This window comes from Polyodon spathula, chromosome 23, assembly GCF_017654505.1.
Source record: "Polyodon spathula isolate WHYD16114869_AA chromosome 23, ASM1765450v1, whole genome shotgun sequence".
In the NCBI taxonomy this organism is placed as follows: Eukaryota; Metazoa; Chordata; class Actinopteri; order Acipenseriformes; family Polyodontidae; genus Polyodon; species Polyodon spathula.
In genome coordinates, this window is record NC_054556.1 from 3,594,155 (window position 1) to 3,609,267 (window position 15,113).

Consider the following 15,113-nt stretch of genomic DNA (forward strand, 5'->3'; position numbering starts at 1 on the left):
CTCTCAGCAGTTTCCTGTTATTCCCCTTGCAACTCCCCTTTCCGGATGTGACACTTTTGTTCCTTCTCACCCTGATTTCTCCAACGTTCCCCCTGTGCCAGCCTCTTATTTCTCGCCTGGCAAAACAGTAGCTCCTCCTTCAGTGAACCCTACCATATCTCGCTCTAAAACTAAAGTCACCCCTGCCATGCGGGTTGGAAACCTGACTCAAACCTCTGAATCTGTGGTCTTACCATGCCAAGGATTGCCTGTGCCAGTGTCTTTGCTTGATATGGCTCTCCCTGGTGATTCAGTTTTGCCAGCTCGGCAGCAAATGCTAACCCAGCAGCAGCAGATGTATCCCTTGCAGCAAATGATTCAGGCTGAGGTTCCACCCTTGCAACCTATTCAAATAGCACAGGCAGTGTCTCAGCAGCAGCAGCTTCCTTTGCTGCAGCAGTCTCTTCAGCAGAATTTAATTCCACTGTCAGAGCAAGCTATTCCTGAAGCTGAGCATTCCGGGCAGGTAACTAGAAGTCAAACATTGCCTGGAATTTATGTAGGGTTTGGTCAATGTATTGTTTTTAAAGACTAGTTTGACAAAGACTTAGTGGACTGGTTGCTTTGATGCTGAAAGTGTAAATAATTTACTGACCAGTAAAACTTAATTGATTCTTCAGTGTATTGTGCCTTTTTCTTGCATATCAATCAATTTTTTTCGACGTATACAATTGTAATGCAGAGCAAATAAGACTAAATACACATCTTATTTAAAAGGCAAAATGGCATGACCTTTTTTTTTTTTTTCTTTTGGGCGAATGCTGCACAGGTATCTACTCGGTATTCTTTTGATTTGGGAATGCAAGCAGAGACGCATTTTCAGACACCCACAAGAACTGCTCGGGCTCCAATCGTGTCCCCACCTAGGCCGGAAATGTCGTCTGCACCAGCTGGAGTGGAGCAGGTTGTGCATCCCTCTGGCAAGCAGGTTGCAACAGCTGCCCCTACAAACATAACCCAACCACTGAGTCAGCAAACCAGGATGACTGCACCTGCCCAGCCTGCAGCAGATGTTTGTCAAGAGGTGCAAACATTCTTTACATTTTGTAGTGAGGCTGTAGGTGTTAATAGGTGCCTTTTTTATAATTTCCTTTTAAACTCTTCTGCAGTACCCTGTCATTTTCACATTGCAAAACAGGCCCTAACCCTTTGAGGACCAGGCATCTACAGTAGCCTTTCATCAAGGGCTATTTAGTATCATAGTATCATATATTCAGCATTTCAATTTTTTTATTTATCTTTTTTTATTTTTAACCCTGGTTTTCTCCCCAGTTTAGTGTGCCCAATTATTATCTGTATCCACGGAGGCTGGAGCACGCATCCTCCGAAGCGTGCTCCTGCAAATCCGTCATTTTTCCCACTGTGGATCCACAGCGAGGCTACCAGACCTATAGTGCCGGAGGACAACACAGATCTGGAGGCTTCACTGCAGAATCACAGGTGCCCTGTCTGCAACAGGGGTCGCTGATGTGCGGTGAGCCGTGGATTCCCTTGCCAGCCAAAGCCCTCCCTACCCAGGTAGCGCTCGGCCAATTGTGCGCCGCCCCCTGGGAACTCCCGGGCACGGTTGGCTGTGACATAGCCTGGACTCGAACCTGCGATCCCCAGGCTATGGGACTCATCCGCGTGGAGCGCCTTTGCTGGATGGGCACTCTGGAGCCCCTCTAGCACTTCACTTTTTAATAAATTAACCATATTGCCAAAATGCAAGGCATCCAGTTAATTTTGTTTTGGCGATAGCTTCTGCTTAAGTTGGAAGTCTATTCAGTATTTCAATACATGTTAAATCATTTTAAGGGAAGCTCTTGTGTTTATAATTGCTTATTCTTTTATCTTTCAAAATATTTAGTTTACACAGCTAACTTTTTTTTTTTTTTTTTTTTTTTTTTTTTAAATGACATACATGTTGTATCTACCCGTATATTAGCTTGATATTTGTTTAATGTACATGCAGGAGCCTATACCAGAGAAACTGCTGTCACTACACAGTTGCTGCTATGACAGGTAAGCCCTTTCAGTCACATTTCCTTTTGTTACCTGCATAAAACTTTGAATGCCTCTGGGTTACTCAACACACAAGTTGTGGAAATAAGCTACAGTCACAGCCGAGGTTGCTGCAGTTGATTTATGATATTTCCTCAAAGGCATGATAGCAAAAAGGCGCATATTTTGTGTAATTGCCCCACAGACTGTTCTTAAAATGTTAAGCCCATCATCACAGTTGGCAGTGTGTCATTCTCTTTTTTTCATTTCCTTTTTCATTAGTGTGAATTCTGATGCTGCTTCAGGTAAAGAGATGAGTGATGGCTATGAAGGAATTCAAGGTGGTGGGAAGTCAAGAAAACATCACAGAAAGTCAACAAGAACTCGCTCCCGTCAAGAAAAAACAAGCAAGCCCAAACTAACCATTCTAAATGTGAGTATGCAAAATAATCGACAGTATAGTTAATACTGATCTAAAAGTATTTACAAACTCTCCACAAAAAATAGGTACATTTTAATCATTTGAGTTGAAAATTTATGTGTATAATGTTGATCTTCCAATAGGTCTGTAAAACTGGAGATAAGATGGTAGAGTGCCAGCTGGAGACACACAATCATAAAATGGTAACGTTCAAGTTTGATTTAGATGGGGATGCTCCTGAAGAAATAGCAATTTACATGGTAAGTTTTGCTCTAATGACAAAGTATAGTTTAAAGGTAAATTATATGTTGGAGATTCTTGAGGGCTTCTAAGTTTTTTGAATCCGATTTTCTTAAATGATCACAAATCAGATTGATCAGCTACTGTATGAGGTTTTGTTTAAATGTATTGCATACTGGGCCAACATTGTGTTTTAAAAGACCCCCTTTTTTTCAAACTGCCTTAGGAGGAAGGACTTGTTTTAAGATTATGCCAAAAGTAATTGGCTACTAAGATGCCATTTTGTAAGCCACACTATAGACAGTTAAATAAAATAAATGATGGAACTACGTAACTGTATGTAGTCATTATCCTTTCCCTATTGACCTTTTACTGTCTATTTGGTGTACAAGGGGAAATGCTGTGTATCAAGTGCTTCCGGGGTTTTTTCTCCTTTTTGTAGGTCGAGAATGACTTCATCTTGCAGACTGAAAAAGAGACATTTATTGAGCAACTGAAAGATATAATTGATAAAGCTGAGGATATGCTGAGTGAGGATACAGAAGGAGAAAGAAGTTCTGATCAAGGAACCAGTCCGCTACAAGGACATACCACTGTTTTAGAAATGGGAGAGGTGAGGAAATATTTCACAAACGAAAAGATTGTTGCTAAATTCCAGAGAACATGTGTGTAAAAATAGTGTTTTATTTGGATTTCCTTGGGGATAATAATTCACAAGGTTGCTCCAGAAATGACGTAATTTTTCAGTTTTTCTCTTATTAATTCTACCATTCCCATCAGTGCTTTTCTTAGTAGCTGAGAGCTCCCTTGTGGTGTGTGTCTGGTGGCAGAGTCCTATTAAATCAGCTGGCTTCTCCCTTTATAGCCTAGCTTGGACACATATACTGCTGCCAAGAACTACGTTTTATAGTCATTGCCAATATAGCCTGGGAGTCTTGTATGATCTGAAATAATTATTATTTGAAACCATGAAAGAGCTGATGGAGCTTTAACTTCTCTTGTATATTGCAGCCTGTGCCATTGTACTACAAAATATTAAACAGCTCCATGCAAAGGTCCATAGCAATGTGGGTCTCAAAAGATTCTGATATCTTAAATAACAGTTTAGTAGTCTCAATGTATAAAATATTGACCTTTTTTTTAATCATTTTGAAATAGAGATTTTGTATTTTTTATTTTTTTTATTTTAAGGTTTCAACAGATCAGCAGTCACGGGGCAGCCAGCCTGTTTATCAGCAGAATGGTAAGGGTTAACTAGTTGCCTTGTTTGCAACTATAGAACCAGAGAAAAATAACCAAGTAGAGGGAAATAGGTTGAAAATTGCATTTAAAAAAAAAAATAAAAAGCTGTCTTAAGATAGTGATTTTATTTTATTCCTATTGACAGTGCTGCATACTGGCAAACGATGGTTTATCATATGCCCAGTGGATGAAACGCCCACACCTGAGGTTAAGAAAAGCACTTCATCTGCTTCAACAGCACAGCCTGCAATTGCTCAAGGTAAATTGCTGCAATAAAAAAGCAAACGCTTTGTCACTTTAAAATACCAGCCTTTACTAAAATGCAGTAGCAAAGAGTTTAATTGTTGAGTTTAGATCAAAATGTATGACTTTTTTTTTTTAAATTAAATTACAAAATGTTTTATATAAAATGTTTTTATAGAAATCTGTTTTGTGTGTGTGTGTGTGTGTTTTTTTTTTTTTGCTACAGCACCGTAGATACAGAAATAAACTTTACATGTTGATCGTTTTGCCAAAAGGAACAATCTGAGGGTATATTTTTGCATTCTGTGTAGGACAGAGAAAAGAACGGTTATGCAACCATGCACTGCCAAGCTTACAGTCTGCTTCAGTGAGATGCATATGTTCATTTTTAATAAATAGATGGTCTATGATGAATTTCCTAAAGCTTTTAAACATGCTATACTTTAACAGAGTTCCATAATATACTGTTCTCCTTTTTATTTATTTAAATTGTATTTTCAGAGCCAGAAAAACAAATCAGTACTCGGGCAGTGCACTCATCTGCTGCAGTAGCTCAGGCCCACTTTGACGTCTCAGATGGCCATTGCAGCACAACCGCTCCTTTCACTACAGGCCCTGCTGGTGTCACCCCCTCGACACCTTTAACAGCTCAATCAATTGTTCAATCTGCTGCTTTGCCGTCAACGACTGGTGCCCAAGTTAAGGATCTGTGTGAGCCAGAAATCCTACAGACTCAACCTGTAGTGACCAACGGACCTCTGAATGAAATTCTGAGCTCCGTTCCAATTGAGGAGCTTTTTAGTTCACTCTCGCCCTTGCAGGCTGTGCAGCAAGTTCTGTTAAGCCTGCAAGAGAGTTTATTCGGCGGGACGACGGACGGGTAAGCACGGTCGGAAGCTAGACCCGTAACTACTAGGACAGAACACGACGAATATCCCGGTATCAGGGGGGGAAGGAAAGCAGGGTCAGAACCTGGTCTTTACAACATCTTTGGTTCGCTGGTGACCGAACGACTCCTGTGTCTAGCCGGGTCTGTCAGACACCATAAACCGCGTCGTCCGGAACAATCCGCCGAGGCTACAGTCCCCGCTTTGCTGAAATTGCTTGTGCAGCTTCTGTTGCCGATCTCCCCTGCTGCCCCATCGTGCCACCTTCATTGGAAATTACTTCTGCTTATAGGGCCATATCCCCACCTTTCCCTATCTTGGACCAAATTTTAGACCAACCACTGGCTTGCGAGGCTGAATCGGCCCAGCAGTCTGTGGTATTGCAGCAGCCTTTTGCAGCCCAGATTCAGGCAACCGTTGGAGCTACTGGAACAACGGCTTCATCTCAGCCTCAAAGCCCAGCTCAAGCTCCTCAACAGTATCTGCAACAGCAAGCGTCCGCTTCTGGGCTGTCTAGCACTCCACAGACTTCTCTGGTGGAGTCTGATGGGGAAGGTCCTCCAAGGGTAGAGTTTGTGGACAAAACAATCAAGACATTGGATGAAAAACTACGCACTTTACTATATCAAGAGTATGTTCCTACATGCTCAGCAGGTACATCTGAAACCACTGGTGGTTCTGGTGCTGAATATATTCACTCTCCTCCTATTGCTGAAATTGAAAATATGCCATCAGGAATCCCTGACACAGCTGGCAATCGGATGTCAATTCCCGATGAAGCGTTGAATCATTCTCTGTGTTCATCAGAACTACCTGTGAAGGGTGGCATCCAGACAGCGCCTGCCAGTACAGTGACTTGTAACTATGTGTCGCCACGATCTGCATTTTGTGAACAGTTGGTAAGTTCTCTTTTTTTGGTCATGAAAGGTACTCTAGAAATTAAACGGATATTATATAGTTTGTTTTGTTTATAAAAAAGTTTTATATACACATTTGTGATGTGTGTACTGTTTTTGTAAATTATTCTGTAAAGCCACAATAGCCTAGAAAGCCGTGCAGAGCTCTGTTGTCCTTATGATGCTAAATCTGAATTGTGAATAGGGTACGTTTGGAACTCCTAATATTGTTTGGCATGTGCCCTTACTGTAGGTTGCAAAACAAATACCAAAGTATAAAGGCAAATTAAACCACTCTGCTGTCCAATAAGGTTATCTAGGGATCCACAGTAGTCGCATCTGGGTAGGCAGATCAATACATTTGCCTTCAAGGTGTCTGTGTTCTATATTGGTACTGTTAACTGGCACGTAACGTCCATTGCACAGCTATTTTTTCATGCCCAGTGGTTTTTCTGTTGGTTATAGTATTAACCTGAGCTAGCCTTGACCTGAGCTAGCCTTGACCATATACGCTTCCATGGCCAACATGGCAAGTGAATTTGGTAGTGCGTTTGCCAGTGTGTTTTTAAGGCAAGGTCTTTTTGTATCTCTGCGTCACATTCACAGAAGCAAAGTTAGCTTTTGCAGGCTTGGGTAAAAGACACTTACAAATGTATTCCTTAGCGAAAAATGGAAACTTTTTTATTTCATATTTTTTTCTCTCCCAGCCTCAAATTCCAGAAAGAAACGACAGCTTGAGCTGTGGTAATGAAACTGATGCACCCTGGAAAAAAGGTAGGCTTTACTTCACTCATATTTCATAATTGCACCTGTGGAGGGGGGTGGGGGAGCAAGTTTAAGAAAAAAAAAAAAAAAATGTACATTGATTTACAAAGATCCAAAAATACAATTAAATTTAATTTCCTTGGCAACAAAAATATTTGTATTAATTTGAGGTTATACAAGCAGAAGACATCAATACATTAAACACACGCACTTGCCTATTTTTGTTTAATGTTGTTTTGCTCCTCAAAGCTGTGATTCCTAGTGAAAGCTGGTGACTGTTAATGGCTGCCAGGTTATTCTGCAAGCTCAGCAAAATCCCCCAAATGAAACTACCTGCGATATAAATATCCGTTTTATGTTGCTTGTCAGATCTAATTTAATTGTTATATTCATTTAAGGTAAATGTTCTCTTTTTTTTAAGATTTCTGAGAGGTGGCCAGGAATATTTTTAGTTTTTGACCTTTCAGTAACACATATCCTTGTTTTTTCTTTCAGGGTCATTTGACAGTACAAGTAGAGGAGAGTTTCTTCTTAATTTTGCTGCTAGTACACCAACCAGCACAGCAAAGAGCAGGTTTCAGGTAGATTTTAAAAATATATTCTCATATTAATGAGTTCTTATTTCAAAATGCGCCTTTTCAAATGGACCTGTGTTTCTAAAATAATAATTTGATACGTTATTTTTAGAAAATAATTTACACACTCAAATTGACATCTTTTGCCTTTTTTTTTTGTTTTTAGATTATTCCCACCCCTCCAGATATCCTCATAAGGAGACTCGACCGAAGCAAGAAGAGTGTCTGTCCAAACACCAAATGCATGAACAGTCCAGCACAGACCCCTCTGGTCAATGGGGTGCATGGTTTAGACTTTCAAGAGAGCAAGATGACTGAGCCTGACTACAATAACCTTGGTGTGCCAGCAGAGGGCTCTCCAATCACAACTATTGGCAGGTTCTCTGTTAGCACCAAGGATGAAGTAACTTTGAAGACACCTTACAGTAACAGATATTCAGCACCTCCTGACTTCTACATGGATGAACCTCCCTCTAGTCCCAAAGTGAAGCCTGTTCCCCATGCTCATACATCTACTCCTGTCGATGTCACTGTCCACAGTCATTCTACAGATTCTGGGGATGAGGTTAACAAACCCAACTCTGCTGCTTCTGCCACCATCCCTTGTTCTGGCACAAGTGATCACACCAGCAATGATCTGATGAAAAAAGCTGTTGCTTTCTTAAGAAGATCTGGAAAACACAGCAGTGTGCAGAGCCCTGACAGTCTGAATGGACAGGAGGCAAATGTTCCAACAATAAGTATTACCTCCATCCATTCTCAGTCCTACGTCAGCAGTGACAATGATTCTGAATTTGAAGATGCAGATATGAAAAAAGAGTTGCAGAGGCTCAGAGAAAAGTATGTAGTGAATGTTGTTATTGCTGTTTGTTCTCATATATATGTGTATATATAATGATGATGATGTAAAAAAAATAATTAGAGCTTGTGTTTGGTTTTATTACATTTTTTGGTGCTTTATTTTATTTTTAGCTATTTCAGAAATAAATTGTTTGTTTTTTGGGGTACTTTTTTTTTTTAAATACTGAAAATTGTTTTCAGTCAAGGCAGCGGTGTGGTTCGTGACTGCCTTTTAACGTGATCGTGAATACCTGCGCAATTTAAAAAAAACAAACAAACAAAAAAGAAACTATTAGTTTTAAGAAACAGGTGTTCATTTGTTATTGGCACTTTTTACTCCTGTTGACTCCTTCCCTCCATCTGCCTTTGTCTGAATGTTCTGAACTGGTTACCTAGCAACCAACTTGCATGTCAGCCAATCAGCGCAATGCACTTCTGTAGTGTTAAGTCAAGCCTCTGATTTTTTTATTTTTTTATTTATTTTTTGTTGTTGGGAAGTGAATTCAAAAAGTTGCTTTGCATAAATATCCAAAAATGGATAGTGTTCTGAAGAAATGTGTAGGAAACGGGAATAATGAAGGGAAATCAAGTGACACTGCAGTAAAAGTGCTGACAACAAAGACCCAATCAGCAGTAAAAAAAAAAAAAAAAAAAAAAGTGAAAAGCTTATAGATGCTAAATGGCTTGCTTTGCTAGCTTACCTGGCAGATATTTTTGATCAGTTAAATATTCTTAACTCGTCACTCCAAGGACGAGATGCATCTCTCCTGTCTCTTGCTGACTAAATCGAAAGCTGCATCAAGAAGTGTTAATGTTGCAATTTTGTATTATGTATAAAAAATAACCAATGGCTATATATATATAATATATAGTTTTGTTGATATTGCCTTGCAATGCATGTTATACTAACTAGTCTGCAATAACACAGGGCAGTGCGGTCGCATAGTCATTTTTATTGCTAGACGGGGATCGCAGTGCAGCGAAGTTTTGAGAACCGCTGGTAAGGACTCTTCACACCAAGCGCATTATGTCAAAGCATCAGCGTTGGGCATATTTTAACGCCATCAAGTTGTTTCCCTACTAATCTGAAGCCCTGTCGCTGAACTCCGCATTTCCCTTATACAACATAATTATATTGTTGCGTCTTTCAGCACCAAATACTGTAATATAAACACTATCTCACAAAAACTAGTGTTTTGTTCTATCTTTTAAAAAAAAAAAAAAAAAATACAAATGGGAATATTTAGTGTACATACATTCGGTTAGCCGTTTCGAGTGTGTAAACAAAGCAGTCTATCTTTACTGTACGTCTTCACTGTTTCAGAAAGGAGACATCCATCTTTTATTGCATTTTGACAAATGACCATGCCCTTAGTGAAACATAATATAATTTGGCCCATGGCCTTGTCCATTGGAGCTCATTAGCTGCCCTGGGGTGCTGGCCAAACTATGATGTGGAGGAGGCTGTGTGGTCCTGTGGTTAAGAAAAGGGCATGTAACCAGGAGGTCCCGGTTCTGATCCCAGCTTACTCACTGTGTGACCCTGAGCAAGTAACTTAACCTCCTTGTGCTCATTGTCTTTCAGGTGAGACGTAAGTAACTGCAGCTGATTTCATATAGTTCAGACACCCTGGTCCAGTGGTGCTCAACTCTGGCCATTGAGGTCCAGTCCAGTCCAGGTTCTTACTCCAAGCAGGTTCTAATGTAGTTATTTGAAGCTGTTAAGGGGCAGTTGACTGATTTTTAGGACCTGGTTCGGATGGGGATTGGGACTGGAGTGGATCCTGAGGATCAGATTGGAGTACCACTGCCCTAGTTTCTGTAAGCTGCCTTGGATAAAGGCATCTGCTAAATAATATAATAATAATAATGATGATGATGTAGTGTATTAATTTGATAACTAATGCCAGCGTGCAGGACAAGTGGCACACTAAGCAACCTTTCCCCTAGACAAGGCATGCAAGGTGGAGGCAGGGGAAGAGGACCAAACAAAGAAACAACAAGGAGACTTGGACGATAGGACTGTTTTATAGGAATCATTTGATTATGTATGCGATTAGTGGGTGGATTCCCCTTTCAGAAACACAACATAGTTTCCTGCAATGAAATTTAAGTGCCTTCCTATTTGAGACACAGACATACACACACAACAGTGACTTGATTTTGTAATGAATTATAAAACTGAACACTTGCTTTCTACTTGCTAATTAGCTGTTGAAATTATGAACATAGATTTTGTTGCTGTAAACTCCGGTTGTGATCTTCATATACATACAGCACTTGCTTGCACCCAGCATTTTATTTCTTTTATTATTTCAAACAGAGTACCCAGGTAGACTGCTGAAAATAAATACTCACTGTGTCCAAAACTAAACCCTGCTAAACAAAATATTTGACTTCCTTTTGAACATCTTCCTTTTTTTCCCCGGCAAATTAGATAAACGAGAGGTTTATCTGTTTTCTAGTCTTCTTTTTTCCTGAGCTTTCCGATCCCCTTTTCTTGGATAAGTACAGATTTAAATAAGTACACAGAAAGGGAACTATTTGATTCTGATGCCATCTTTTTTCTTCTGTGCGGTTGGGGTGAAAGCCTCCATAGCTTGTACAATATTGTGAAAAAACAATATTCTGCTGGACGCTGACACTTTGTGACACGCTTGGTGTGATCAAATCAGACAGGGTAGACATTGCCCAGCTGCAAAGTAGTTACTGCTTCAATATTTGCTTAAAACAAATAAGTACTGCATTTAAAAATAAATAAATAAAAAAACCTAACATTTTCTCTGCTAACACTGAATAGCACATAGGTGTTATCACAATAAAGAGTAAAGCAAACACTTCTATACTAATGTAAAAAAGATTTAATTTAAAAGACTAAGGTTATTTACCTGTGAAGAAAGATATATTTGTTTTGTTTTGTTTCCTGCCCCAGACACATGAAGGAGATCTCTGAACTGCAGTCCCATCAGAGGGGTGAGATTGAGTTGCTTTTTAAAAAACTTGGCAAACCTCTCCCCCCAACTGTGGGATTCCTGCATGCAGCGCCACCAACTGGGCGGAGGCGCAGAGCCAGCAAGTGCAAGCTCAAGGCTGGGAAGCTGCTCAATCCGCTGGTTCAGCAACTTAAAAATGTTAACACTAATACCAGTGAGTATAGGTGCATTTATCTTTTCCTTTATATATATTCCAGGCTTAAAGAATGGTTACAATAAAAACAAGGAACAATCTGTTTCAAATGTATTATTATTATAATGTTGGCAATAATCCACATACTGTATGTGTTTATCTTCTAAAGGTGAGCCACCTGTGAATTCCACTGCTGCCTCGGCTAAAGACTCCGGTCTGGCTGACAGTACTCCATTAACCACTGCAAGTACACTGCCTTCCTCCGCTACTGTCATTCCAACTACTGAGCCTGTTCAGACACAGCAGCCCTGCTCAGTCAAAGGGTCTCTCTCCTCTGATGGCATCTATTCCGGCTCAATCAGCGATGGGAGCGGAGCGCACAGCAGGCTCAGTCAAGGTGATTATCTCTGGGCATTGCAACTAATAAACTGTCTCTCATTCTAGTGCGGTGTTTCAGAATTCTGGATGAGGTAAGCATGTAGTTAGCGTCTTATAAGCTTCTTAGAACCATCTTAATGATGTTTAAACTGATCTGCACAAGTACTAGTTTTGAGGTTAAATACACAGTCCTTTTGTTTATTGGTTTTTAAACCTATGGTAACCAAAATGTTACTTGTTTAGGGATACCAACATTGTGTGGAATTATTTTTGTATATAAGTCCGTATAAATGAACAAATGATAGTATACTTTGCTAAGGCTGATCCTGAAGTACTCTTCCTCAAGTGAAATTTTAGGGTGAAATTTAATATATTTTGCATGCACACAAAGAAATAGGCCCTGAAATACCTTTTTGTAAACTGAATGGTTTCTGAAATTGGTGTGTGCTTTAGGTATCCAATTAAGAACTGAGATTTGCAATATGATTAAGATGTTGTTCCAACTGTAAATATCAATGTAGCTTTTAAAATCTTATTTGAACAAGTACCCCAAACACAATGTACTACAGAAGCTTTATTCTGTAATGCTTTTTGTTTTCCGTGAAAATATTGTATTTTTATAACGGTTTAGTGTGTACAGGGTTTTGAAGTAGCAAGGTGGCAATGGTATTATTTGAACTTTATAAAAGATCTACTCTCTTCTAATGATGTGTACACTGTGCTCTTATGCTTTTTCATTGCGTCTTCTTGCATGCAATCAAACATCTGACTAACATTTTCTTGGCTGTGTTAATTTAATTCTGCTGGTTAACTGCCTGATATTGGTGTAGGGTCTCTGATCAAAACTGTACTTCCTTTTACAATTGTGTTTTTGTTTTTTCTTCCCTCTATATTCATTTGCAGGCTGGACGGTTTACCACCAAACACCCGAGAGAGTGACCTATAAATCTAGTAGCAAACCTCGTACCAGATTCCTCAGTGGACCTGTGTCTTTGTCCATCTGTTTGTATTTGTTCTTTTGTACTTTGCCCCATTTCATTCCTTTTTACCTCTTTTTGTTCATTCCAGTTTTGTTTTTGGGCAGGTTGCCTGCATTTCTTTTTCACAGCCATTCTTTTTGATTTAGCCCTTTTTTAAATAGCTCGTGTATTTTCTTTTTCCATACAAATGCTTTCGTGCACTGCTTTTGGCTCAGAACTGGAAAGCAAAAGCATATGTGGAAGAGCTCATCTTCTGTAAATGTGGGCATTGGCGATGAGTTTGATCTTGAGTGTACCGTAGTTTTTGTGGAGTAATCCGAAGATACAATGTGGCAAAGGGCAGAATCCCAGCCTTCGCTTGAAGAACTGTCTCTTTCACACATGTTTGGACACTGAGCACATGCATGTAACAAGCTGATACAGTACTAGGAGGTCACTGATGGGCATTACGTCTGTTTTAAAAGGGCTGTATTGAAATATTCTTCTATTTTAATTCCACTGTTTTAATTTCTTGCCTAACTTGCATGATGACAATGTTGATACAGAAGTGCTCCAACTAGTTTTTTGTTTTGTTTTTGATAGCTGGAGTAAGTGTGTATATATAAACCCCACCCCACCCCACCCTTTTTTTATTTTTAAAAGATATATATTCTTAACGGGTTTTGCTTTTTAAAATGATCTTTAAGGAATCCTTTCCCCCTTCATATGAAACAGACAATTTATTTCTGTTCTACAAAAAATGTTCTGGCTGGAGCAATATAAAACCAGGTTCTTTTTTTGCTGTTTTTTTTGTGTGAGCTCCCAAATAAGCTAACTATTCTACGTCTTATATTCAAAAACATAAACCAGCTAAGAGTTCTAATAGTTGTGTATTTATTTTTTCTTTCAACAATCCGTCCATGAAATTTTAGTGGTGATTTTTACAAACCCACTTATTTTGAAAACATATATAAAGATATATTAAGGTACCTTTTGTTGAGGTATTGATAATTCGCATCGATTTTAAAGTAGAATTCATGTTTTGAGGCTGTTTTTATAAATGGACGTAAATCTGATGTGTTCTCAAAAGTATTAGTAATGTGGATTTTGATCATTTTTAAATCTGTTGACATTATTTTTAAACATTTACAATGAATTTACAGGGCAGTAGAGAAAGTTTCTTCATATTCCATACTTAGGGCACATACTTCTCTCTCTGTTCTAGGATGATTCTAATATCTATCACAAGTTTTAGTTTTGGATTGACTGCACATGTAGCAGGTCCAGCGTTTCCCATCTAAACCACTGACTAAAATTCCCTTTTTTCCCCTTTCCCTTTTTTCCTTTTTATTTCTTTTTTTTTTTTTTTTTTATCTTAGTGATGGCTTTGTATTGCTTTGAAACACCTTGTCCACCACCTAGCCTGTTCTGTTCAGTCTGTTAGTCTAACTGTGTTTGTCTTGTATTGTTTTGCCTTGTAGGGTCTACCCTGAAACGACTTTGTCTAGGCAAAGAGCGCAGTAGTAGTAAATATCTAATTTACTTTCTTGGTCTCTTTTCCTCATGGCATGACTACTCCATGTTTTTTATTTATTTATTTATTTTTTGTGCCAGATTCAGGATGGTAATTCCAGCAGCTACTGTGAAATGTACATTCAGCAAAGAGCCGGTTTCATATCATTCGTGTATATGCATTTTGTTAATGCATGACGGTGTAGCTTTTTAAAGTATTGTGTGTGTGTGTGAATGTAACTTGTGTTTTGGTTATATTTGTATCAGCATTAAATAGTGCATGCATTTTGATTTCTATTTGGTAGTCATTTTATCTGAGATGTGTTTATAACTGCTTTTGCTGCTGGTTTTACTCATGCTTTCTAAAGCCAATTAATTTAAAATGTCACCTCAGTAAAATGCAAGGTGTAAACTTGCATCTGAAATGTTTATCTACTTGACTTTGTTTCTTACCTTCTAGTTTTGCACTTTTAATCCAGCGAAACCACTCTTGTGATACAAATGTACTGCATCATTGGTTAGGCACACCATTTATTGTTTACATAGTCAATCAAGTTACAAATCAAGCAGCAAAATGGTTAAACAGTATTTTCAAAGTGTATGGTTTTAAGATATCCCTTTCTTTTAGGGTCCTCAAATAATAGTAGTTCGACTGTGCCGGTACAGAGCCAGCAGCCCGTGCCACAACAGCTGCAGGGACTGGCACAGGGTCAAGCCAACAACAGCAACAAGAAGAAAGGCACCTTTACAGATGATCTGCACAAACTAGTGGATGACTGGACCAAAGAAACCGTTGGAGCCACACATATAAAACCTTCTTTAAACCAGATAAAGCAAAATAAACAGTGGCAAGATATGGAGCCCAAACCAAAGCAAGCTGTGAGTGAGGTGAGAGGAAATTGGCAGTGCTTATGTTTTATTTATTTATTGGGAATCAACATTTATATAGAGGAAGAGAGCAGCATGATATTGGCTCACAATTTCAATAAGTAATTTATTGCTAAGTG

The 15,113-nt window shown here is 39.0% G+C and overlaps 1 protein-coding gene across 1 annotated transcript in view; it reads left to right on the forward strand.

The window, feature by feature from the left end:
* LOC121298378 (serine/threonine-protein kinase WNK2-like) overlaps nt 1-15,113 on the forward strand; it is a 45,943-nt gene that overhangs the window by 28,740 nt on the left and 2,090 nt on the right. The window contains exons 12-29 of the mRNA XM_041225487.1: nt 8-505; nt 809-1,063; nt 1,994-2,043; nt 2,305-2,455; nt 2,587-2,703; nt 3,126-3,296; nt 3,875-3,926; nt 4,071-4,184; nt 4,670-5,048; nt 5,252-5,954; nt 6,659-6,725; nt 7,212-7,297; nt 7,458-8,131; nt 11,064-11,278; nt 11,427-11,654; nt 12,539-12,637; nt 14,076-14,120; nt 14,735-14,994. Coding sequence (XP_041081421.1) covers nt 8-505; nt 809-1,063; nt 1,994-2,043; nt 2,305-2,455; nt 2,587-2,703; nt 3,126-3,296; nt 3,875-3,926; nt 4,071-4,184; nt 4,670-5,048; nt 5,252-5,954; nt 6,659-6,725; nt 7,212-7,297; nt 7,458-8,131; nt 11,064-11,278; nt 11,427-11,654; nt 12,539-12,637; nt 14,076-14,120; nt 14,735-14,994 — 4,164 coding nt within the window. The remainder of the gene's footprint in view (nt 1-7; nt 506-808; nt 1,064-1,993; nt 2,044-2,304; nt 2,456-2,586; nt 2,704-3,125; nt 3,297-3,874; nt 3,927-4,070; nt 4,185-4,669; nt 5,049-5,251; nt 5,955-6,658; nt 6,726-7,211; nt 7,298-7,457; nt 8,132-11,063; nt 11,279-11,426; nt 11,655-12,538; nt 12,638-14,075; nt 14,121-14,734; nt 14,995-15,113) is intronic.